This window comes from Corythoichthys intestinalis, chromosome 5 (assembly GCF_030265065.1).
Source record: "Corythoichthys intestinalis isolate RoL2023-P3 chromosome 5, ASM3026506v1, whole genome shotgun sequence".
Lineage (NCBI taxonomy): Eukaryota > Metazoa > Chordata > Actinopteri > Syngnathiformes > Syngnathidae > Corythoichthys > Corythoichthys intestinalis.
In genome coordinates, this window is record NC_080399.1 from 53,230,940 (window position 1) to 53,255,310 (window position 24,371).

At 38.3% G+C, this 24,371-nt stretch overlaps 1 protein-coding gene across 9 annotated transcripts in view; it reads right to left on the minus strand.

Moving 5' to 3' along the window:
• Positions 1-267: 267 nt before the first annotated feature.
• The window catches only part of wt1a (WT1 transcription factor a), a 54,554-nt gene continuing 30,450 nt past the window's right edge, over positions 268-24,371 (minus strand). For 3 of the 9 annotated variants that reach the window (XM_057837536.1, XM_057837534.1, XM_057837538.1), the window contains 5 exons: positions 22,297-22,396; positions 14,596-14,740; positions 10,678-10,767; positions 5,216-5,308; positions 268-5,029 (listed from right to left, as the gene is read on the minus strand). In XM_057837536.1, the coding sequence (XP_057693519.1) occupies positions 4,908-5,029; positions 5,216-5,308; positions 10,678-10,767; positions 14,596-14,740; positions 22,297-22,396 (550 nt within the window). In that variant the 3' untranslated portion in view covers positions 268-4,907. Of the gene's footprint in view, positions 5,030-5,207; positions 5,309-10,677; positions 10,768-14,595; positions 14,741-21,576; positions 21,912-22,296; positions 22,397-22,732; positions 22,879-24,371 lie in introns of those variants that run through there. The other 6 variants (XM_057837537.1, XM_057837535.1, XM_057837540.1 and 3 more) reach the window with 5 other exon arrangements.

Below are 24,371 nucleotides of genomic sequence, written 5' to 3' on the forward strand. Positions count from 1 at the left end.
AAGAGCTCATCCTTATGAGTATAATATTTCACTGGCATTTACTTTTTACAGCTTAATTGTTATTACATGTCAAGGAAGAAACAAAAATAGTTCCAGGATACATTCAGAGGCAGCCCACCCCTCCCGCCAAAAATATTAAGTCACATGTTTTCCCCCATGGAAAGCTCAGTTCCCATGGCGAAGCAGAATTATTTACATCTTGACTTTGTCCTGGTCACAGAGCCAGTGTGACCTAGCAGACATTTGAGAACATGCAGTTTGTTTAAAAAAAAAAAAAAAAAAGGCCAAGTCCATAATATTTACACCCCTGCACACAAAATACCATGTGTTGTTACCCCAAAGTACTGGGAAAAAAAAACAAAAAACAAAAGGTTTGTATCACAAATATGACCACACACACAAAAAAACGTTTTTGCTTACATTGTAGGACCTAAACAAAACACAAAAATACTGCCTGCCAGATGCAAATCATCCACTATATTTCACGTTTATTTTATAAACATGATCTTTGATGACTTTTTTTTTTTTTTTTTTTTTACAGCATTACAAAGGTAAGAAGTGTATATCACCTCCGCCCCTTGAACTAATTCCAGTGAATCAATCCATGAAATTAAAATAAATACTTTTAACGCGAGATATTTACAACAGGATCATTTACACAGAACTGTAGGGCCATGCTTATTTATTGTAAACTAATCCTGAACTTTGACATCACTTGTTAAAAAGATATATTGAAGAGATTTGTACAAAACACTATTCCGAATGGTTCCCTATTAAGTTTTTGAAAGCCATCTTCAAATGAATTGAAACTCATTATTTGAGGTGGTCCGGTTTCAACTTATTTGACGATTCCTTGATTGTCAAGGTATGACAAACATTTTCTAAAAAAATAAATAAAATAAGAATTATACCGTAGGACTGTTCTATCTCTTAGATGGTTCCTCAGCAAAAGGTGCCAAAATGTGGTATGACACAGAAGCAGAGGTGGGTAGAGTAGCTAAAAAATGTACTCAAGTCAGATTAGTGTTATTTCAAACAAATATTACTCAAGTACAAGTAAAAGTAGTCTTCCAAAAAATGTACTCAAGTACAAGTAAAAAGTATTTGATGAAAAAACTAATCAGGTACTGAGTAATTCCTTATAATATCTTATTTTTAAAACAATAGCACATTTTTCTTTCTCAGCATAAGGTCATCTTTATAAACTATTATTTTTATACCATAAACTATTAGATGACCATATTAAGGCAAAAATATACCGGAATCATCGACTCTCACTGAAAAAAATAGAAATGAAAATCACCCGTCCCAAGAGCATGACTGTCCTCTAGTGAATAAACACATTTTCCACCATGAAACTAAAACTTGCTGTGCTTTTCCGTGGTCTATCAGTGCAAATAAAGACAGGTACTTCCCGGGTTATAAACGAGTTACATTCCTACGCAGGCGACGTAACCTTAATTTCTTCATAATCACTAAATACCCCCTAAATCTCAAAATAACTATCCACGCGTGGCGTGGCTCAGTGGTAGAGTAGTTGTCCCCGAACCCATGGGTTGTCGGTTCGATTCTCCGCCCTGAAGAACTCTCTTAAGTATCCTTGAGCAAGATACTGAACCTCAAGTTGCTCCTGGTGCTGCGTCACCAGCAGGTGGATGGCGATGTAGTGTAAAGCGCCTTGAAAGGTGGAAAAGCGCTATACAAGTATAACACCATTTACCAAAAACATATTATACGTCGTATTCATAAAATAAAGTAAAAAATTAGATATCACTTCCGTCTGGTAACACCGATCACACCATAGTGCTAAAAACAACTGATATTTATTAATTTGTCACCGTCAAACTATTAACACACTATTAGAAAATAAAATACATTAATGACAAAGAGCATACAATAATGCTATAAAGTAAATCAATAGAAACATATTTGCTTACAAAAACATACCTCAGTGGCTGCACAATAATAAGGAGGGAAATAAGGTCCAAATCTTCAATCAAATTCAACAAAGAAAACGGCAGCTATTAGTGGCACCGGTCCAGCGGTGAAAACGAATGCTGCTCAATAAGCTAGCATGCTAATAAAAGCTAACAAGGGAAGAGGGTGCATCGGCGAGCCCACACCGTTTACTGTTTCTCTGCCTTCGTGAAATGTTATAACTGGCGTTTACCCGTGCTTCCCAACCTGAAAGCAACGCTCGAAACTAACAGAAAATAGCTTGACGTCAAAGAAGTCCGAGTGCAACAGAGGAAAGCGGACCTGACATATACTGTAGTACAGTGGTATGAAAAAGTATCTGAACCTTTTGGAATTTCTCACATTTCTACATAAAATCCCCATTAAATGTGATCTGAGCTTTGTCAAAATCACACAGATGTAAAAACAGTGTCTGCTTTAACTAAAACCACCCAACCATTTATAGGTTTTCATATTTTAATGAGGATAGCATGCAAACAATGACAGTAGGGGGAAAAATAAGTAAGTGAACATTCTGTCTAAGGAGACTTAAAGAGCAATTGAAACCAATTTTTACCAAACAATTTAAGTCAGGAGTGTGCCCAATCACTGATGAATGGTTTTAAGCTGCCCTGCCCACTATAAAACACACACCTTGTAAGAATTGTCTTGATGAGAAGCATTCTCTGATGTGCATCATGGCTCAGTCAAAAGAGCTGTCTGAAGACCTGCGATCAAGGATTGGTGATTTGTATAAAGGTGGGCAGGGATACAAAACCATCTCTAAAAATCTGGATGTTCATCAATCAAGTCAGAGAGGTTGTTTACAAATGGAAAGAGTTTGGCACTGTTGCTTCTCTCCCAAAGAGTGGTCGTCCACCAAAGATGACGCCAAGAGTTCAGCGCAGAATACTCAGAGGTAAAAAAAAGAACCATAGGGTGTCTGCTAAAGACTTACACAAATCACTGGCACAGTCCAATATCTCTGCACGCATCAACTATATGTACAACTATGGCCAAGAATGGTGTTCATGGGAGGATTCCACGGAGAAACTACTGCTGTTTAAAAAACCATTGTCTGGTTTAATGTTTGCAAAAAGGCACTTGGGCACTCCACAGTAGTTTTGGCAAAATATTTTGTGGACTGACATAAAAAAAAAAAAAGTTGAATTGTTTGAGAGTACCACACAACGTCATGTGTGGAGGAAAAATGGAACAGCTCACCAACATCAACACCTCATGCCCACCATGAAGCATGGTGGAGGGATTATCATGATTTGAGGCTGTTTTGCTACCTCAGTGCCTGGACAACTTGCAATCATTAATGGAAGAATGAATTCAAAAGTTTATCAGGATGTTTTGCAGGAACACCCGAAGCCGTCCGTCAGACATCTGAAGCTAAAAAAAGGATGGATGCTGCAACAAGACAATGATCTAAAACACAGAAGTAAATCAACTTTAGAAGGGTTTCAGAAGAACAAAATACATGTTCTGGAGTGGCCAAGTCAAAGTCCAGACTCGAACCCCATTGAGAGGCCGTGGCATGACCGAAAGACATGAACCTGACTGAGTTAAAGCAGTTTTGTAGAGAAGAATGGGCCAGGATTCGATGTGCCGAATTGATCTGCAGCTACAGGAAGCATCCGGTTGAAGTTATTGCTGCCAAATGGGGGGCCACAAAATATTAAATGTGATGGTTCACTTACTTATTTTTTCCCCCTTCTGTCATTGTTTGCATACTATCGTCATTAAAATATGAAAACCTATAAATGCTTTGGTTGTTTAAGTTAAAGCAGACACTGTTTTTTCATCTGTGTGATTTTGACAAAGATCAGATCACATTTGATGGTGATTTATTGCAGAAATGTGAGAAATTCCATGAGATACTTTTTCATACCACTGTATAATAAAATACCAGATATGCATAGCAATTACTGTAGAGATCACCAATTTAGATTTATTAGCCCTAACAAATAAGAAAATTAAATGATAAATAATATACTGTAGTTACCGTCAATGCTAAGAGGTGGCGGAGACACAGTTACGCGACTTAACACTGTTGGAGAAAAACAGCGGATGAGACACGCGTTGTAAAGTCAAAATCATGTATGTCGGTTACGTCACCCGGGGACTACCCGTACTAGGAAAGTTTGAAATACGCGCTTTTATTTTTGACAATGCTCTATCTGAAATACTTTATTTTTACAGCGCTTTAAAGACGTCACCAGTTGTGATGTTAAAACATCGACGAGATCATAAGACTGGACTGCAAGCTTCTGTTGTTTGTGGTGATGTATCTGTATTGTTACGTCTAGTTGGTATAATGGAGTCATGTGATTATTGTTGCTGCGTCTTATTGGTGAGCACCACTGTGCTGGTAAAAATAAAGAGAGATAAAATAGTGACTCTAGTGCAGCCTAATGTAGCGGAGTAAGAGTAGTGTTTCTTCTTCACAAATCTACTCAAGTAGAAGTAACAAGTATGGCGTGGTAAAACTACCTTTAGAAGTACATTTTTCTCAATTGCAAGTAAATGCAACACATTACTACCCACCTCTGCACAGAAGAGTATTGGACAACTTAAAATTAGATAGTGGAATTCGGTTCAGGTTTTAATTATATCTTTAAGGTGCAACTTATCCTAGCTCATTAAATTGTTTTAATTGTTCTTGGGAAGTACTACCGTGAAAAATGTGGTGAAATCTCATTAAATGGGCAGAGTGTGTCCCGTTCAGGTTTACTTTCAATTTTTACAATATAGCGCTTCAGTTACTTTAATCCCTACAAGGAATGCAAACATTCATTTGATGATAGGATGTATTTGTGAAAGGAAAACAATGAAATGTCCTTGAGAAAACCTTGAGATCTACTGCCGTGATTTTGACAAATAGAAGAACAAACAAGCAATCTGTTAAACGCCCCCGTGTTTTGTGACTGTAAGGGAACACGGATTCAGATAGCCAGTTGGAGCTTGGTGAGGTTCCTCTGGTGCATGTTGTGGTGCCTCACCAATTCATCACTGCGAGCAAACTTCTTCTGACAATTTGGCCAACGGCAGTTGAACGGCTTTTCACCTAAGAGGTGAGCGGGAGACAAACACAGAAAAAAAGAAGAGAGTTTTAAAAAGAAATAATTATTAGAACATTATTGCTATTCATCCATATTTTAGTTGCATGTTTCTCTCATAGCTTATCAATTGGACCTATCATAATGTGAACATGAATATTGAGGAGGTATAAAAGAAAAAAAAGTTTACGCACTTGTTTTACCTGTATGAGTCCGGGTGTGTGTCTTAAGGTGGTCAGATCGAGAGAACTTTCTCTGACACGTCGCACATTGGAAGGGTTTATCACCTAAACACATGTACAGTTTGCATGCACACAGATGGAAGTTCACACACACAAAATAAATATTTATCACACACACATACACACAAAGAGGGAGACAGAAAAATAAAGTAGAGCTGAGGCTTGCAGGAAAGCCAATCCAAAGTTTTGTCAGTTTTTTGCAACTTCATCCAAGATTAGGGGTGTCCAGACTTTTTTCACTGTGTGCCGCCCAAAACACATTTGCGCAAATGTAAGCCAGGAGCATTCAATTTCTGTGCATAATTTGTCCATGTTCTCTAAATCCTTTAAAGATAGTTTAGGTTGTAGACGGTTAGAACCTTAAATTCCTTGTTTTGCATGTGTAGAGATGTATTGCTCTCAAACTGTTGGGACTCTTTGCTCACACAGTTGTTCACAAAGTGGTGAACCGCAACCACTGAGCGTTTTGGGGATGTTTACAATTAACCTGTTCACCTGTAAAATGTTTCAAACTGGTGTTTTAAAAGGGATCCACAGATAGTAAGACTTGTAGTTCTTAAAAAAATAAATCTTATTCTGAGTTAAAATAATTTGATATTGAAACCCCCCTTGATGTTTTTGGTTTTATAGAATTTTTATAGTAGGTCGCGAATGTTGTTGACGTCGCAAGGCGGTGACGTCACATGGCTACGCTGCCGGGCTTCCAGAGTATGACTCTAGTGACATAAACATGTCATCTCTTCAACCCTTTCACTTTGAAGCCGAGAGGAATATTAATGAGAATGACAGCACTGCTGATATTATACAAAACGAGCAGCATAAGCAAAATGAACAGGAAAGGCAGGATGAGACGAGTGTAGGGGAAAAAAAAATGTTCTGCCAAAATGTGCTACAAGAGGCGCATTTGATACCCAAAGTACTACCTTGCGCTATCATCTTGTTTTGTTTAGATGCATACAGACAGAACATACTAAAGGTGCCTTAAGAAATCACTTAAACGCGGTAATATGAAATAAGGGTGGTTTGAATATGCTATGTGACTAAAGGTGTGAGAAATTTCCGATTCTTAGATTATCCACGTTTCGGCCGTGGAAGATTCAAGAACGATTCACAAACATCCGTATTCCGATTATTTAAATATGCCAAGTAAAGCGGAACTAAAACACAGTCAGTGCGGTCTTCGGGACGCAATGAGGAACGGACCAAGATTATACATCCACAAGTGATGCCGCTAGATACAAAACTGCAACAAATATGGCTGCTCTAACCACCCAACCTCTCCGTGAAATCAGACCTGCGTCCATTAATTCAAAAGCAGACGTATGGAATTATTTTGGATTCTACAGGAAAATGTTCTTCTATAAAATAGGGGATTTAGAAGAATGTTGAAAGCAAGCCGAGGTACGTCATCTCATCCCGACCCGTGGCAGTCCCATATGGCGTTATATTGCTAAGCAGATGAAAGTAGAAATCATGTCAGCGCTGTCAAATGTAGACAGAGTCGCTCTTATGTGTAATGCGTAGACATCTGTAGCCCCTGAATTGTTTGTTTCAGTAACTGCCCATTTCATAACCGATGGGAGCTGAAAGCGCACACGCTTCAAAAAGGAGCAATGAACAAGGTTGCTAATATGGTTGAGCTGCTAAGCAGTGCTGTAAATGAATGGAACAAAAAAAGACGTTTCTGCTGTTATAGACAATGCAGCTATTATGGTTGTCGCTGCCCATTGCATCAATAATCAATTTATAATCGAATCGTAGCCTTTAAATTGTATTTGAATCGTGAGGTGCCCCAAGATTCCAACCTCTATAAGTGACTAATGTGGTCAACAGGTCAACAATCTGCTTTAAAGTTACCACAAGAAAACAATGCGCAAAAGTATGAGAGGGAAACACATGCAAAAAGTATTTTGAGTCACTGAAAAGGTAATAAAACCGATGAGTCGATGAGCACATGTGAGCACATGTGTTGGACGTCTCACCGCGCAGAAGGAATCGCAGTAACACTGTAATATTTGTCAAGTGACAGTGACAATCTACGTCATTACAAAGAGCGTCCATAAAACATGGCGCCCTCCGTAGGTCAAAACATGTTCTAAATATTACAGATTTTTATTTTTATTTATTTTTTTATTTTACAGATCAATGGCAATATTTTATGCGTTTAGCATATTTTAGTAAAAGAGAACAATTGTGGCTAATTAGAGCCTACAATTCTTTAAATCCAAGGTTTCCTTTAAGGTTTGGAATTAGGGTTTGATTGAAGGAAATATTGATCAATTAAGTCAGGCTTAATCGTGGCCTTCAAGATGTCAAATGTCAACAGCATGATGGAAATGGGGGTTTAGATATTAATTATAATTAAACGAGGATAGTGGTTCTCAAACATTACATCAAGTACCACCCCACATTATAGCTAACGTTAAAATACAGGAGTGTAGTAGGTCAAAATGTTCTGAAAAGAAGGCGCACTTTTTTTTATAAGCCACAGTACTTACCTATTTATTAAACTCATGAGCAAGCATTGATGGCGATTCACATCTAATCCATTTTGAATGGGAGAGGCTGCCAGCAAATCAGCCCTTCCAGTCAAAACGGATTGGACATCTATTTCTGTCAATGACGGCCAATGAGTTGAATAAGGTAGTTCATGAGAATGTTGTTGTTGGAATGCAACGTTTGAATTGTGGTTGACAAGTTTTCTTGTCATTAGCATTGAAAGTGTTGAAATTGAGTTAAATGGTACTACACTTCGAAGTTGTTCCTAACTTATTTGAACGAAAACATTTTTTGGTAGTTAAAGTTGAATGCACTGTAAAGAATTTAAAAAAGGGTTTGTTTGTTCGTGTCACTCATGTGACTTGCTCCGCCTCCCCCCTGCACCCAACACTCCCCCGGCAAAACACACACGCTTACTCAAGGTCTGTGCTGAGTGATCATCACACACTAATCTAACTTGCAGCGTTCGCATTGCCTTCGCGTTAGCATTAACTTTTCGCACGGTGACTCGGTGTCACTTTTGAAAAACATTTTACATACTATTTATGGCGTCCAGGCGAATTTAATTAATTGCAAATAATGTGCTGTTTTCCTGCTGAGTGTGTATCATCAGAGAGCAGAGCAGGAGTGAGGAGAAGGGAAGGGAGTTGTGACGCCATTGCAAACGTGATGCTAGGTGGCTTCAATAATACTTGACTGTAGCTAATAACCTACAAACTATGCCCACATGATGGTACGGTAGATATCACATGTATAGAGAACTAGATGCGAAATGATAGACTCCCAGGAAGGCTCTGTTTTAGAGAACCTTCTTAACGAACCTAAGTAACTTTTCATCTAAAATACTCCTAAATCGGCAGAATCTTAACTTGAATCTATCATTAAACGATGAAACAGTTTTAAAACTTTCACATGTCAAAAGTAGACAGAAGGGAACTAATGAAATAACGGGAGCAATTATAACAACTTTAACGGTTGATTCACAACATTAAATGACTTCCAAACATAGCAAAGGTTACTATCTAGCAATATCTGCAATACCCCTGTGTCTAGTTAAGTTTATGATAAAGAATTGGGTTAGGGCCAATTGTGCCAAAAACCCTTTGAACTTCACATAGTGTGACCTGTTTTTTTTTTTTTTTTTAAATGAAAAAAAAACAAAAAAAAAAACAACAGTGACAGGTATTGTAACATATAACCTGGTGCAATCAAAGAACAATCAATATCTTCAGCTACATCATGATTACTAAAATTTAACTGACTTTTGTTATAATTGTATGTAGCACTTTTGGCAATTTCTATCGTGTCTTTTGATGGCTGCACTTCATGGCACTTCAGCTCACAATTAAGTTCGATTTGAAGGTAGTTTTAGCGTGTTCAATTATAAATTAAAAAGGTCAATTGATAAAATGAACTTACCGATGCAATCTTTGAGTCAGGGAACATTTCTTTTGCTAATTCTGAGAAGTGATCAGCAATTGTTGCAAGCAAATTGTGTTCAGCAACAAACTGGCAGAATAAAATCTCTGCTTTCGTTACTTTTCATTCTGCAGACTTCATCTTTATGACCAGTGTTGTTAATCTTACTTTAAAAAAGTAATTACAGTTACAAATTACTTCTCCCCAAAAGTAATTGAGTTAGTAACTCAGTTACCTGAATTTAAGAGTAATTAGTTACTTGGCAAAGTAACTGGTGTTACCTTTCATGGTTTTTTTCCCCTTCCTTTTTTCAAAAAACAAAACACAGTAACTTTTGCTATGTTTGGAAGTCATTTAATGTTGTGAATCAACTGTTAAAGTTGGTAAAATTGCTCCCGTTTTTGCATTAGTTCCCTTCTGTCTACTTTCGACATGTGACAGTTCTAAAACTGTTTCATCATTTAAAGATAAGATTCAAGTCAAAATTTTACCGATTTAGGAGTATTTTAGATAAAAAGTTACTTAGGTTCGCAAGAAAGGTTCACTACAACAGAGCCTTTCTGAGAAGTCTGCTGCTTTAAAATGGCGCCTGTTTACTAACGCTGCCGAGTCTGTCAGTTCGCATGTAGTTCTAGTATATGCATGTGATATTTAGGTGTTGATTGTAGGCTATCGGCTACAGTCAGGAAATATTGGAGCCACCTAGACTAGCATCGCATTGGCTACAGCGTCACAACAAACACTCTTCTCTCTCTGTGTCTCTGACTTTTCTCGTAGTAGTAACGCATAATAACGCATATTGTCTCGTTGCCGAAACGGTGACAAAATCCGAACGTACAAAAAAAATCTTAATGCATGAAAAATGTAAAGATTTTGAACGCACAGCGTACACATTTAAAAATTAGTGCTCACTTGTACAAATTACGCCGAAACCGTACAACTTGACAGGCATGAGAATTGTCGACTAAAACTAGACCAAATTTGTCTGAGTTTTCGTTGACTAAAACTAGAAGATGAACAAATTTTGAAATGACTAAATTATGATTAAGACTAATAAGTATTTTTGTCCAAAAGACTAAGACGAAAATTAAAATAGCTGCCAAAAATAACACTGCTTCACGCATATATTTTTCTTTAATGACTGCAATATGAGCCATGCATATTAAACAGTGACTAGGTTTTGAACCATGCTTACACCCCTATACACTTTTTATATTAAAACTACTGATGCCACACCCAAAGTCCCTCAGGTGATTGTTGCTGATTTATTAGAACAGCACCACCCAGTGTCAAAAGTAAGAAGTAGTGGCATAAACTTTGTAGAAGCCGTATAAAGACGTAGAAGGTTGAATATGCTGCACGCTGGTACTGTGGACATGCCTGATCCAAGGATAGCACTTACAAAAAATGAAGGCAGTCATGCAAATAAGCAGTTAGGCTCAAATAGAGAGAGCAAAGAGATGGAGTGAACTATTAAATTCAGGCAGTAATCAAACCTGTATGCCTCCTCTGGTGTCTTTTGAGCTGGTCCGATCGAGAGAAGCCTCGACCACATTCTGCAACATCACAGTGGTAAGGTTTCTCCCCTGGACAGAGAAAAAGAAAGAGCATTGAACCTCTCTGTGTCTACTACAAACCATACACAGTACAGAGGGGTATGTCTTAAAGTAAGGATAGAGTTTTTAAAAAACAATAACATACCCCACTTTGGGTACAATTGCAGTAGAATACAATAAACACATTCCTGAAGTTTAGTTTCTCAGTTATCAACAGTGTCATCAGCACCTCAAAAAAGAAATCTATTGAGATAAGGTCTGATATTTATGGCAGAAGATATTTGCACAATAAAAAGTACGTAAGATAAAATCACAATGTTTGGTTTGATTTAAAAACTGTCCAAAATGTACCATAAAAACTGTGGCGTTTCAACTGTCATGGCACATAACATCAAATGAGACATCAGAATATAACTTTGGCAATTGTAGCAAGCACATATGCTTGATCTTCAACTAGAGGCAATTACTAAGTAGGAAAGTAAGCAAACTTAAAGTCTAGTAATATTACAGTACAGTGGTACCTCTACTTATGACATTAATTGTTTCTTGAAGTGGTCTCGTAACCCGAAAATTCTGTAAGTAGAGACGCTTTATCCCTGTAAATGCCCTAATCCGTTCCAAGCACTACTGAAACGCCACATTAAATTTTCTAATCAAGATAAAACCGGAATAAAACCACAGCCAAACACATTTCAATCATTCCATATATCTAACCTAACCATCAATACCTGTAAAAAAAAAAAAAAATCTTTAGAGTTGGGCAATGTCCTCTTTCACGTGCCTTTAGCCTATCTCACTCTTCATGACATAAAAACGGAAGGTGACCTGTGCTCTAATGTGCTACTAATGTACTGAACCATGTGTGGGCTTAAAACAACTCTTTGTGAGACAAAAACACGAGAATTGTGCTCTTTTGGCTCAGGCCAAGGGCATTGGTTTGCATAGGGATGGTAGGGAAAAACACTACCAACTTTTCAGGATGCTCAAATTGTCCCCGCCAAATTTTAAGCAACCTTATTTGCATTATACAGGGTGATTCAAAAAGAATTTCAAAAAGAAATCTGTTGGTGTAAATATCTCATAATACAGTAAGGACAGTGTCGTCTTATAGTCCAGTGCAACTAATTTATGAACAAATGCTGTTTTCGTCTCAAATTTGGTGGGTAGTGGCTTATAGTCAGGTGTACCTTATTGTGCGAAAATTACGGTAACTTCAAGTTTTCAAATCAAGTGCTCAACGTGGCCATCAACGGCACTTGAAATACATGAAATCATACTTGAAGTTATGTTCAACATATTTGCCTATGCCAGAGTTTTGTAATGTTTTTCATTTTTGACATATCACATGATGATTTGGGCACATTCTTTTTGAATCACCCTATAATGAGTTCAGTTATGCAGATAATTTAGATTGTCTTCCCATATGTTGTAAAGATAGAATTGACCCTACCATTATTAAATGAATTATTTTCTTTACTTTATGTTCAGACTTACAGTTACGTCTTTTCACTTGCACAATGCGCCGGTCCGTTTTCCCCCCTCAAACACACATTTGATTAGCTGATGTCTTGCATTTATTTAAAAGGAATTTATTTATTGTCTACATTATTTATGTTAAAATACTTTTATTTGCAGCCACGCAGACATTTTTTTTCAGATGAATCTACATTAGTCATAATCGAGGTAAAAAGTCATTCATTTTTTGTTGAGTTTAGTTGTGCTTGTGGACAGAAGCAGTAGTGTTTTACCTAAAGGAAGGTTCCATTTTTATTTATTTTTCTTATACCCTAACCAGGGGTCGCGTTAACCGAATATTTTCCGTCGTTGACCGGTTTTTTAAAACGGTGACGGAAAAAATTGAAGTCCATCTGTCATTTTGACAGGTTGCAATTCACACCCCAGACCACAGGGTGGCGAGTGAGCATATTAATTAGCTATTTTCTCTCTTGATGCATGATGTCGTTGGCCTTACTCAGAAAAATGTCAAGGCAACTGAGTGTTTGCCTGGCACGGCCAGACTGTTCTCCCTGTATTTTTCAAACACTGAGAGAAAAGTCTAGGACCCAGCCCATTAACGGCCTCTCAAGTAGGTACAAAATCAATCGACAAATCAGATTTGTTTATTTGCGTGACGTGTTCTTCACGAGCAACGTCACTCTTGCGCGCCGAAAGTCGTCTCTACAACAACACGGATGGCGAACGGGAGAGCCGAGAATATGTTCCAATCCGCGGTAAATTCAGTTTTAAATGAGCTAAAACACATCGACACGTGTCATTGACAACAGTCTGTCTCGCGCTAGCCATGTTGAATAAACTCCGCTCTCCACCTATGTTTACTTCCGCGCGCAAGTCCCTCGTCCTGCCCTCGTCGCTTTGCTAACGGCACGTCTGCCCGTCGCTGATTGGTGCACTCCGCTGTCTGTTTGCCTCTTGTTAAGCTTGTTCGGACAGAATATTAATTAAAAAATGAATGAAAACTAAATACTATTGAATATGTCATTATTATCATTTTAAAAATGTAAGTGACGATAAAAATAGATTATGACCGGATTTTTATGACACTGTCAGTCAAAATGACAGACAACGAAAAAGTCTAGCGCAACCTCTGACCCTGACAAAGGAGTTTTTGAGTGACATTTAATTTATTTATTTAGACAGACGATGTTGAGTGGTCTTAAGACAAATGTTTATTTTTTTGCGTTCCTGGATATTTAAGAGATTATTAACAAGTTTGTATTAATTGTATATGTTGTAGCTTAAGAATTGTTCAAATATTGCAATTTAAATTTGCTAATAAAATCCAGAAGTTTATTCTGGAAGTTTTAAAAATGTTTCGTTTTTTAAAACAAAGGTTTGAATCGAACGGTGTAACGATTAGAAAAAAAAAAGAAAAAAATTGAACGGTGTATCACCTGAACCAATTCACATGGAAGTTAGTATAAGTCAATACAGATTTATTTCGCATCGATCATTTAGCCTATCAATTAATTAGGTTCATATTTGTGAGAATGAAGACCCTGACCCCCGTTCACCCAATCTCTTTGGTCTGTTCCCAGCCAATGTGTAAATGCAGGTTATGCTGTTATATCGTCCCTACCAATGTTGAGACCAAACCTGCGCCCTTGGCTCAGATGACGACCCGCAATAGTAACACCGTCGTGCCTGTGCATGTCATCATACTGCGGCGCCCAAATTGAAATGTCATCAACAACAGGCCTATAGGACAGCAGAATCCCTTTACTGAAGCATGATGGAAAAGATTATGACCAATAGGGCAGCAAGATGGCGTGACAATAAAAAGTAGGATGTACACACGTATCTTTTACTGTATCGCAGAGTATTTTTGCCTCTCGTAACCTGAAATTTCTTAACAAAAGGCAATATTTTTCCGTTTAGGCGTGTCATAACCTGAAAGTTTTTGGAGACGTTCGTAAGTAGAGGTACCACTGTATTATTCAACGTACATGGTAAAAATGCAAAAATATGATTTTGTTGGCAATTATTATTGAATATGATGCAAAAAAAAAAAAAAAAAAACTTTAACTAAAGTTGGCTGGGCCCATGAAACCCCTACTTTCAGATTGTTCTAATTTTCTTTTGCTTTCATTACATTATCTAATGAAAACAAAGAAAAATCAACAATATTATTTCCTGCACTCACATCTTCTCTCCTCCCCTATTATTCATAAAATCTCAATGGCTGGCGCTACAGTTTGATGTTGTGTGCATTTCGTTGTGAGTTATTCTGCTCTAATAAAGTAAAGAATGTGTGTAGGAGGGACTTGTGATAAAACGGACTGAAAAAGGAACAAAGAAATAGTTCTGCGATAACTATGGGAATGGCAGAATGGCTTTTACCTGTGTGTTTGCGGCCATGCATCTGCAGATGTGACAGCTTAAAGTAGCGCTTGTTGCAACCCGGGTGTGGACACATGAATGGACGCTTTTCGTTGCTCTCTGATCGGACTATTGCCGGAGCAATGCTTGGTACCCGCCTTACATCCTGGGCACATACACACAAAAAATTCAGTCAGTTATATCTGTAAAGTGTAATGCACAGACAACATAATTTAATTTATTAAGTTTAAAGGATTAATGATATAATTTAATCAGCTTTGCTCCCTTGGGATCATTATAATATTGGATAATAATTAGCTGTAAGATGACCCCTGTTTGACTGCAGCCCATGGGGAGCTGTTAGTCACGCCTTTTAGACATGCCCCCTCGTGCCTCATGAGAACCCTGTTGTTCAGTGCAACGCTCTGTGGGGTATAGATATATATGCACGTTCGTGTGCACACACACTTACCCACAATGCATTTATGCACGTGGACCGAATTGTTAATGAAAGAAAAACCAGCAGAGCTCACAGAAAAAGACTGACCGAAATGAATGAATTAAAAACATATTTAAGCTGCTTATGCTCACGAGGGTTTCAGGTAGGGTTGCCATCTTTCCCTTGAAAAACCAGAATCGTCGAGTAGTCAGAAACAAAAGTACACGTCCCTTATTGAGCTTTCAAGGGACACGCTTTGTCCCTTGTTATAATCAAACTCGAAAATATTTGTAGAAACAACAAATACTGGTATGGTGCTTTACAAGAATATGCAGGGAAACGTATTTCCCCGCTTACCCTGCTTTTTGACCAACAAGCTGACTGAACAATGACAATACGAAATCCCACTCATCTCGAGGTACTGTCGCTAACAGAAAACGCATGAAGGTACTTTGAACGCACCTAAATTAAGAGAAAAAAAGAAAGAAGAAAAAACATTACCTGAGCATTAGCAATTGTTTTAAAAAGTATTTAAAAAAAAAAAAACAACACACACACACCTACACACCTAAAGGCTCAGGATCTAATGCATTAAATTATACAATTTTAAATTTAGCAGGACAGATTATTTTGTATTAAAAATACATTGCTGATCATTTTTGTTTTTCCATGTGCTTATAAAACTCAAAATGTACCTAATTAATTCAGTTTTGTGTAAAAATATAATAATAATTAAAAAATAAATACATACAAAAAACATAATGAAAGGGTGACAGTTATTGGGCTGGCTGGCTTTACCAATTAGGTGTCCCTCATTTTTTTTCAGGGCGTTTGCTGGCGCTTATCCCAGCTAACATCGGGGAGGAGACAGGGTGCACCCTTAAAGACCAAATGTGAAGTAATTTCATAACATGCCAAATAGGGTCACAATTAATGTAATTAAACATTGTCCAACAAATAAAGCATGAAAAAATAATTTATATGTTATATATTTGACAAAATAATTTTCCGAATTTCGAGCCTGAAAGGGGACGAACCTGGAAGTCATACATCACACCGAGAACAGCGATGGCAGCGCTCCATACGGCCGCCATACAAAGCCGTTCAAACAATGATTCAAACAGCGATATAAGCGATAGATCGAGCGCAAGGGAGGAAATCCAAGTTTTTGAAGAGTTGGAGGAAGAAGAGGAGGTTGGAATTTTATGTTGGACCTTACATGTATTAGCCAGACGCTAATCAGGATGCAAACAATGTGCCTAGACAACCTGACATGGAATGGATACAAGACCCATCGAGATTACAAGACTGGTAAGATATAGGCTGTTATTATTTTCATGATTTGAAGATGCAGGCATTTCCACATAATTTTATGTTTTTGTCTATCTGATGACATTGTTAAAAAAAATAATAATCAGACTTCATGTTCATTTTGGCAGATCCGGCAGCTCTCGTGCATATAAAATAATATTATAAAAACGTTGGGGGGAAAGAAGGAGATGAGTCTTTGATGGCTTTCTCCACTTTATTGTGGCAACAGTAGGAAAACAAAATAATTGCGGACTGCCACCACATTCGACCGTGAAGTTTTGCTTTTCGCTCATCTCCCCCTCGCCTCCCACTACTCACTGCTCTCCAGTCCCAGCGTCTCTTAAACGGATCGTGCATAGTGTCTTGTTATGAGCTTTTTGTTGACAAAGGTATCGAACACACGACGCGCTGACAACTTTGTTTCTTTATTAACACATGGAGCTAACAGTATGAACACAGCTTGGGGCTCTCGGCAGGCTGTGCGGAGCGATAGATCGAGCCTGTGCCTCTCTATCACACTCCTGCGTCACGTGACCAAAACAAGAGTGACATTGCGTGCACTTCAGGGTACCTCGAAAAACATTATATCAGAATATTACACGCAGTTAGGACATTACAGTATAAAAAAAAATAATATGCATAAATTCATTTACACAACAAATCCCAAGAATTGCATGTAGTTTATGAAAATTAACGTTGTATGAAAGAGTCGGAGATTTGTTGGTGCACTGAGAAGCTGGACCAACAAATCACCCACCTGACATTAAAAAAACAACAACAACAAAAAAACCTTGAAATTTGCGGCATCTTGGGAGCAAGCAGCCAGGATCAAACGGTATTTCAACATGCCAAAAAGACTTGCATTTACATTCTTTTTTCAAAAAGAAGGAAGATGGTTCAAAACGAGTCAGAAAAGCAGATAGAAAAGAAAGAAAAAAAGGAAAGTCCCACAGCATGGCAAGTAGGCATTTGTGTTTTGTTTTCAGCACCATTTTCTACATAATGTAATGTCCGTATCTGGGTGCGGGCCCGAGAAGGGGCCATTGGACAGCAGAGTGGTGACGTAGCGGGAAGTGAGGAGAATAGTGCGGCGTGAGAGCGAAGTTGGCGGTCGCATGTTGCAGCAGTCCGCTGTTATTTTTGTTATTTAACCGTTTCCACAATAAAGTGAAGGAAGCCATCATTCACTCCTCTCCTTTCTATTTCCCTATTCGGGCTATTACAATATGTTCCGGGACCTGTTCGCAAGCCATCATCCCTGCGCTGTCATATGTACTTTGCGTTCCGGCACCTTATGATTTACAAATTAAGCAATGTTCCACAACAGTTGGCAGCTCCGCTTTGACAAAGTCATCAGTCATCTATCCAAAAATCACACTTTTTTGCAAATCCTTGATCATAAGCAGACCGGTTGAGGAAGCAGACATCTTCGAAGTCTTTGTAGCAGAGAACACGACTCGATGATGGCGTGAAATTCATTCGCTTAGTGCGAACAAAAGATGTCCATTTACGTGCCCTGCTATCCTTCAGCCACTCACACAACTTTTCTTTAGATTGAGAACAAAACATCGCCACACTCCGCCGTGGCATCTTACCGAGAAGCAATGCAACAATACTGTGTGTATGGCGGACATCCCTCCCAGTTCTCGGTGTGACGTCATTTCCGAAGATTTCCGAAGGTTGTCGAAGAAAAGCATTTTCGTTGTCAAGGGCGTTGCTATGGGTTAAAGAATCTGGAAGGGTTGCGTTAAAAAAAATAACGAAGATATGCTTAAAATTGTTTAGCCATTGATATTATTCAAAAACATGGTTGGCCAACCTTACTTCACATTTGGTCTTTAACAGGTTGCTCGCCAGTTACAAGGCACCCAGAGACAAGCAACCATTCATGCACACACTCACAATAATTTATAAGCAACCAATGAAAATAAGAGATTTCTTTTGTATTTGGATCAAACAGAAAAAAAAATTATAACGAAACAGGCCTGAACAAAAAGGATGGCAAATTGTGTTAGGCTACTCTTGTTTTGTTGCACAACCCTTGAGACAATCACTACAATCAAAAGATTGTTGTAACTTTTAATGCGATTTTAGCACTTTAGAGGAGGTATTATAGCCCAATCTTCATGAATAAACCACTCATGCAGTTGTCTCATGTCTCAGACTTGAAGGTTACTTTCTCCAAACTGCATGTTTCAGCTTCTGCCCCAGATGTTCAGGAAGATTTTGATCCGGGTTTATAGCAGGCCACTGCGATAGATCCAATTAGACATGTGCCGATTACCGGTTTTAAGGTATACTGTAGTATGAAATCCTCAAGGTTTAAAAACCGCAAAATTTTTCCATCGTCCCTAAAGTATTACCGTAATTTTCGCACTATAAGGTGCACTTGACTATATGCTGCCACCCACTAAATTTGACACGAAAACGGCATTTGTTAATACAAAAGTTGCACTGGACTATAAGCCGCAGCTATCCTCACTGTATTATAAGTGTCTGTCATAAGACCAAATGAACCACCGTGAAGTTTTGAACCAATTGGCTGCAAAACTTCATTGCTTCAAGAAGCTTCATTTGGCCATAAGGGGGAGACAGTCAACCTCTGCTGCCACCTGCCAACATTACTGTTGTTGTCAGACATGCCTCTAGCATGCATTGCAGCGCTACAGATGTAAATAATCAAAATTCATGTTCTTTGCTGATTATTTCTTCAGTTACTATTCCAGTTGTTTCATTAATTGCTAGTTATGTTATTTGGTAACACTTTATTTGACGGTGGCGCCAAAAGACTGTCATTAGACGATCATAATTATGACATAACACTGTCATGAGCATTGTGGTGGCCACCACTACCACCACAATTTAGTGTTTCAAGATTTAGTGTGTTATGTGATTTATTTTGGACACGAACACTTTGGTTAACATTTGTCTGAATGTTTATGGGATCTAATTTTCTAATTTGAGGTAACGACCACAGCTGTTTAAGATCTGGCAACTACCATTCTGGAGGGGGGATATTTAAGTTGATTTAAATATGGTTTGGGGTAGGGTTTTCACTGTTTGTTTATATGCACATTAGTCAATTATTGTTTTGAGTTGATGTGTGTGTTTTTTCCATCTGTTGTTGTTTAATTAAGTCAATGTTTGGTTAATTGGTTGTCATGCTGTACCTCCCTCAGGTGGTCATTAGTAGAGTCTGTCTTTATTTAAGCAGCTCCAGAGATGGGTCTAGCGGTCAGTTTGGTTAAAGCCTCTTGTTATGTTGACCTCTGTCATGTTGGGCCCAAGACATTGTGTTAAACGTTTTGTTTTGTGACTTTATTGAATTGGAATTTTCACTTAAGTTTAATCACCAGTGTCCATGTGTATGTTTGCTCCACTATAAGCATGAATGAATGCTTTTAACAGATGTCATTCAGTGTTATGCGGCAGATTATCTCACTTTTGAATGGATGTAAAAGAGCTGGGCATAAATGTTAGTGACATAATTTGCCAGATGAAACTTAATGACATCTGTCATAAGCAATCAATAATGCCCATGATAATGTCATGTCATAATTATGACGGTCTTATGAAAGTCTTATGATGCCGCTTTCAAATAAAGTGTTACCTATTAACCCAAATAAATCGACAAATAAGCCGCACTAGACTTTAAGCTGCAGGATTCAAAATTAGGGAAAAAAGTAGCGATTTATAGTCTGAAAATTACGGTAACTATTTTTTATGTCCCAAAAATACTTTGGCTACAGAAAAGTTACAGATGGCCGCGGCTTAGAGGAGAAGGGCTAACTGACATGTAAAACATATTTGCGGAGGTCGGCTACCGTGGAGGCAATACCTTCAATATGATTTCGTATGTGTTCGAAATAAAGGGTTAGTAAATATTGTCACGAACGTTTCCCACCAACTACAAGAGTTAACTCCAGCATGCTTAGTGTGTCTAACAGTGGCAAAACATGTTCTTTTCTCTCTGGCAGCTGTCTGTGTTGAGAAAGAGTGTGTGTATAATGTAAACATAATACGAGTCATACACACGTGCTTTTTATAGAAAATGATTCAATTATTTTTGCTCTGATGGTAATATTGTTGAGCTGTGGCTGTGGGTTTAAGCTCACCTAAAGGACTGCATTTATTTTATTTAGAATATATAAATAATTTTTTAAAAAATGTATTCTTAACTTAACATTATACTTATGTTCCAATTTGCTTATATGTTTTGAAAAATAAAAATCCTCTTCGATGGAATTTTTTTTTTTTTTTTTTTGTTAAACCCAGATTTCTCTAAGTAACACATTTTAGAGCTGTAATTGCAATACCGTGATACCGTGAAACTAATATTTTCGTTTAAGGTTATCATACAGTCATAATATCATACCAGCACATGACCTATTTATTTCTGTTATTTATTTCTGTCTAAAATACAGTGATTCTCTAAAAATGTCTTTGCACTTTGCGGATTCAAGACAGCCTGTGCTAGCAAAGCAGCCCTAGAACCATAAAGCACTATGTTCCAAAGCAGTGACAGCCAATGTATCATTAGTCTACAGAATGTGTAAATCATTGACTGAAATTTGCCAAATTGTATGTTCACAAGCTACAAAAGGTCTTAGAGAATATTTGTTGGTTGTAAATTGCTCCAATCCTTCCAGTTATTGCTAGCTGTTACCAATCTTAGATTACAATAAGAAAACGTTTAATATTCCTTAGATAATTAAGAACTATATTAAGCATAGCATTGAACAAACACCACTAACCATAAATGAATGCATGGTCCGTGTGACAGAGAAAACGTGGGAAAACAATTGTCTTATCATTAACATGTCACGTTTGTCACAAAATAGCTCTGCTCCTAAGGTGCCATTTTTTGTGTTCAAACATTGTTCTCTCCATCATCAGAGGCTTAAGAAACGCACGATTTACTTGTGAAAATCCTTTGTGATTTCTTGTTCTGTCTGGGAGATGGCCCAGCAGTAGCTCTACTTGTCTATCAGTTACTTATTCTTCTAGTTTCGGCAATGCTTCTTAGTTTTTTCTGTGCATATAGACCATCTGTGAATTGCACGAAAAAGACCGTCCCATTTTGGAATGGCTAATTCAATAACTTGACCTGTTAGCTAGCTGATACAACAGCGAGGGAGTCAACCAATTTATTTCAAATGGCAACAAGCAGAATAAAAAATGAATGTGGTGGAAGCTCACTGCCATTTTATTTTAGTGATTCCACAAGATTCAGAAACAACATAGTGACTTACGGTTTGCTCCGGTTCTAAATTAGACATCTGCTGAGAGGGTTGAGTGGAAACAAAAGATTCAGATGGTAGATTTCCAGACTTAACATTCATATTCGCTTTCATTCTGGCAAGAAATTTATTTTGAGTCTAAAAATATATACTGGGTGATGACAAAACTAATCTTGATCCAAGAAGGGTGATCTTTTTCATGCAGGGCAAGGCAAAGCTGACCTGCAGATGCTGAGTCAATCATATCTAGGCTATGCTTAACCAGTTTTTAGAAAGTGCAGCTCCCTAGCACTGTTAGACAGTCCACAATTGGTGCAAAGACATAAATTGTAGTCAAAACCACTGAGAATTCTTGAGAGGGAATTATAAAGAATAAAAAGATTGCAAGAATCGTAGGCCTATACAAGAGCGTGACAAATATCTAAAAGCATCGTTCATATCGCATCATAAAGGTAACAGAACGTCATAAAGCATGGTTAGCCACATAGTTCATCACCAGGTCAACAGACAGAGCATGAGCAGAAAAAAATCTATGCCGCTTGACAGACCTGTTTTAATCATAATAAAGTACTTGTGTATTTTCCTTCTAAATTCTCTTGAGAACACATAGGCTTACTTCGTCCTCAGGTTTACTGTTTTTAATCTTCCTAGCGTATAGAACATATACGGTACTGTATCTTCCCACGAAATAAAGTGATTTTGAATGGTTGAATAGTGAGCTCAGAGACATACCTGTATTCCCCTGAAGACGCCATGCGTGTGTATCCGGTACTGTGTACTGCAACTGTACACCATGGGTGCGCTGGGGTCACTGTCGTAGCCCCCTGTATGACTGACAACACACAAAGAGAAGACAAGACTTGAGTAGGGACAAATCAGTACTTCGGGACACTAAAATGGACCAGAATATCACTATTCACTAGGCATACAATTTGAGTGCATAATACGGAATACATCCAGCCTTTATCCCCTATGGAGCCCCTACATGCAAAAGAAGAATGTACAAGGTTGACAAAGACAAGACAAAAAAAACTTTTGCAAGAACTAGCAATTATTTGCCTCGTTTTAATTTAACTTCTGTTTACGGCAATTTGCAGGGTCTAAGCGTATACCACATGGAACTTAGTAGCAAAAAGCTAGTAAAAACACTTCCTACTTGAGCCATCACCTCAAAATTGTAAGCGTTTCTCAATGATTTGAGGCACACAACTGAACTACTCCCTGGTAGGGTCAACAGGCCAAACAGATCCTACGCCAATAGCAGGCATCTGCGTGCTGGATCCGGTCTCAGCTCGCTAAGTCCGCATAGCAATCACACCCGCTTAACATCGGTGCGCCAGATGCGGCCCGGATCAGCATTATGACACTCCAAATGATACGCATTGTTTCGGGGCAGACTGTGCACTATGACAGTTTTGACTCAATTGTCGCCTTGATTGCACAGATGGGTGAGCCTGGGACCAGGTGCCGCTGATCATCGTCAGCAGCTTTCTTAAACCGGTCATTGGCCTCACATCATCGCTAGATCAACAACTCAACTATAGGTATGTGACTTTCAGCTAACAAAGAATCTTGTAATCCTGATACTGAGCTCATTTTGTGTTTTTCCCACCATGATCCTCTACAGCTTGTCTGGATTCTTTGGACATCTACCATCTATCTACCAGTCCCTCTCACCGTCAATGAATTACGTCCCCCGTTACACCAGCACCTTAACAAATACAACATGTTGTTTACAGTCTAAAAAATGGGTAGTCTTTAATGTTGAGTTGCTTGTTCCAATTAAGATATTTTGTGAATTTTTTTTTTTTATATTGTTTTGTTGTATGTTGCATTAATATGTTAGCATTAATAAATTGCATTAAAAAGAAGTGTTGTAAGTTCTGGTCCAAAAACTGGTTGTTAATCTGGCAAGTGAATCCTGAGTGAGTTTGGGCCATTGTTCAAAAAGACACTGGGGCGGATCTGTTTTACGAAGTTGGGTCAAAATTTGCAGTACATCTGGCCCATGTCTGCTTCAGTTATATTTTGCTATCTGGGTAGTTAAACAACAAGACAAAGAATGGCTTAGAAACCTCTCGTAAATAATGAAATGATTAGAACATGTTTTCACTTGCTCAAATGTGGGTCAGTGGGGTCTACAAGGCTAGAGGTGAGGCTCAATGGCATGAGCTGGATGGCCATGTCTGATCCCATCGAGTTTACTTTTTACTCAGGAAGATGGGCACTGACTAATTTGTTTGCCTTTGCAATGAACAGCTATAAGTACCCTTTGTAAGTGGATACTGGAGCGCATTGCAGTTGAGGACTCCTTGGTTCTGCGGGGGGACTTCAGTGCTCATCTGATTCCATTGACTTCATCAAACCACAATTCTTAACTTCCACTGTAGCACTTATCAGCCAAATGTAGAGTAATTGGGTAGAGAATCAGCACCTTTAAATCTGAGATCACGGTCCACAGTTAGAAAAGGTTGGTATTGTCCTTTTCTGTTTGTAATAAGTAGATTTCAAGTAGTTTGTCTTGAGTGAGGGAGGCTGGTACAGGCCAGGCAGATGAGTGTATTATCTGAAATGATGTGGAGTTGTTCTCAGGCGGATGAGTGTAGTATCTGAAATGATGTGGAGTTTTTCTAAGTCAGTACTTCTCAAATAGTGGGGTGTACTCCCCCCAGGGGTGCACAGAGCAATGCCGGGGTGGCCATGTGATCTCGGGGAACATACTTTTTGCTGTACCACAATAAAGTCTAATTTCACATCCACTCAGTGGTTGGCAGTGCCACTCTCATTTTCAGAGTGTGCGCGGTATT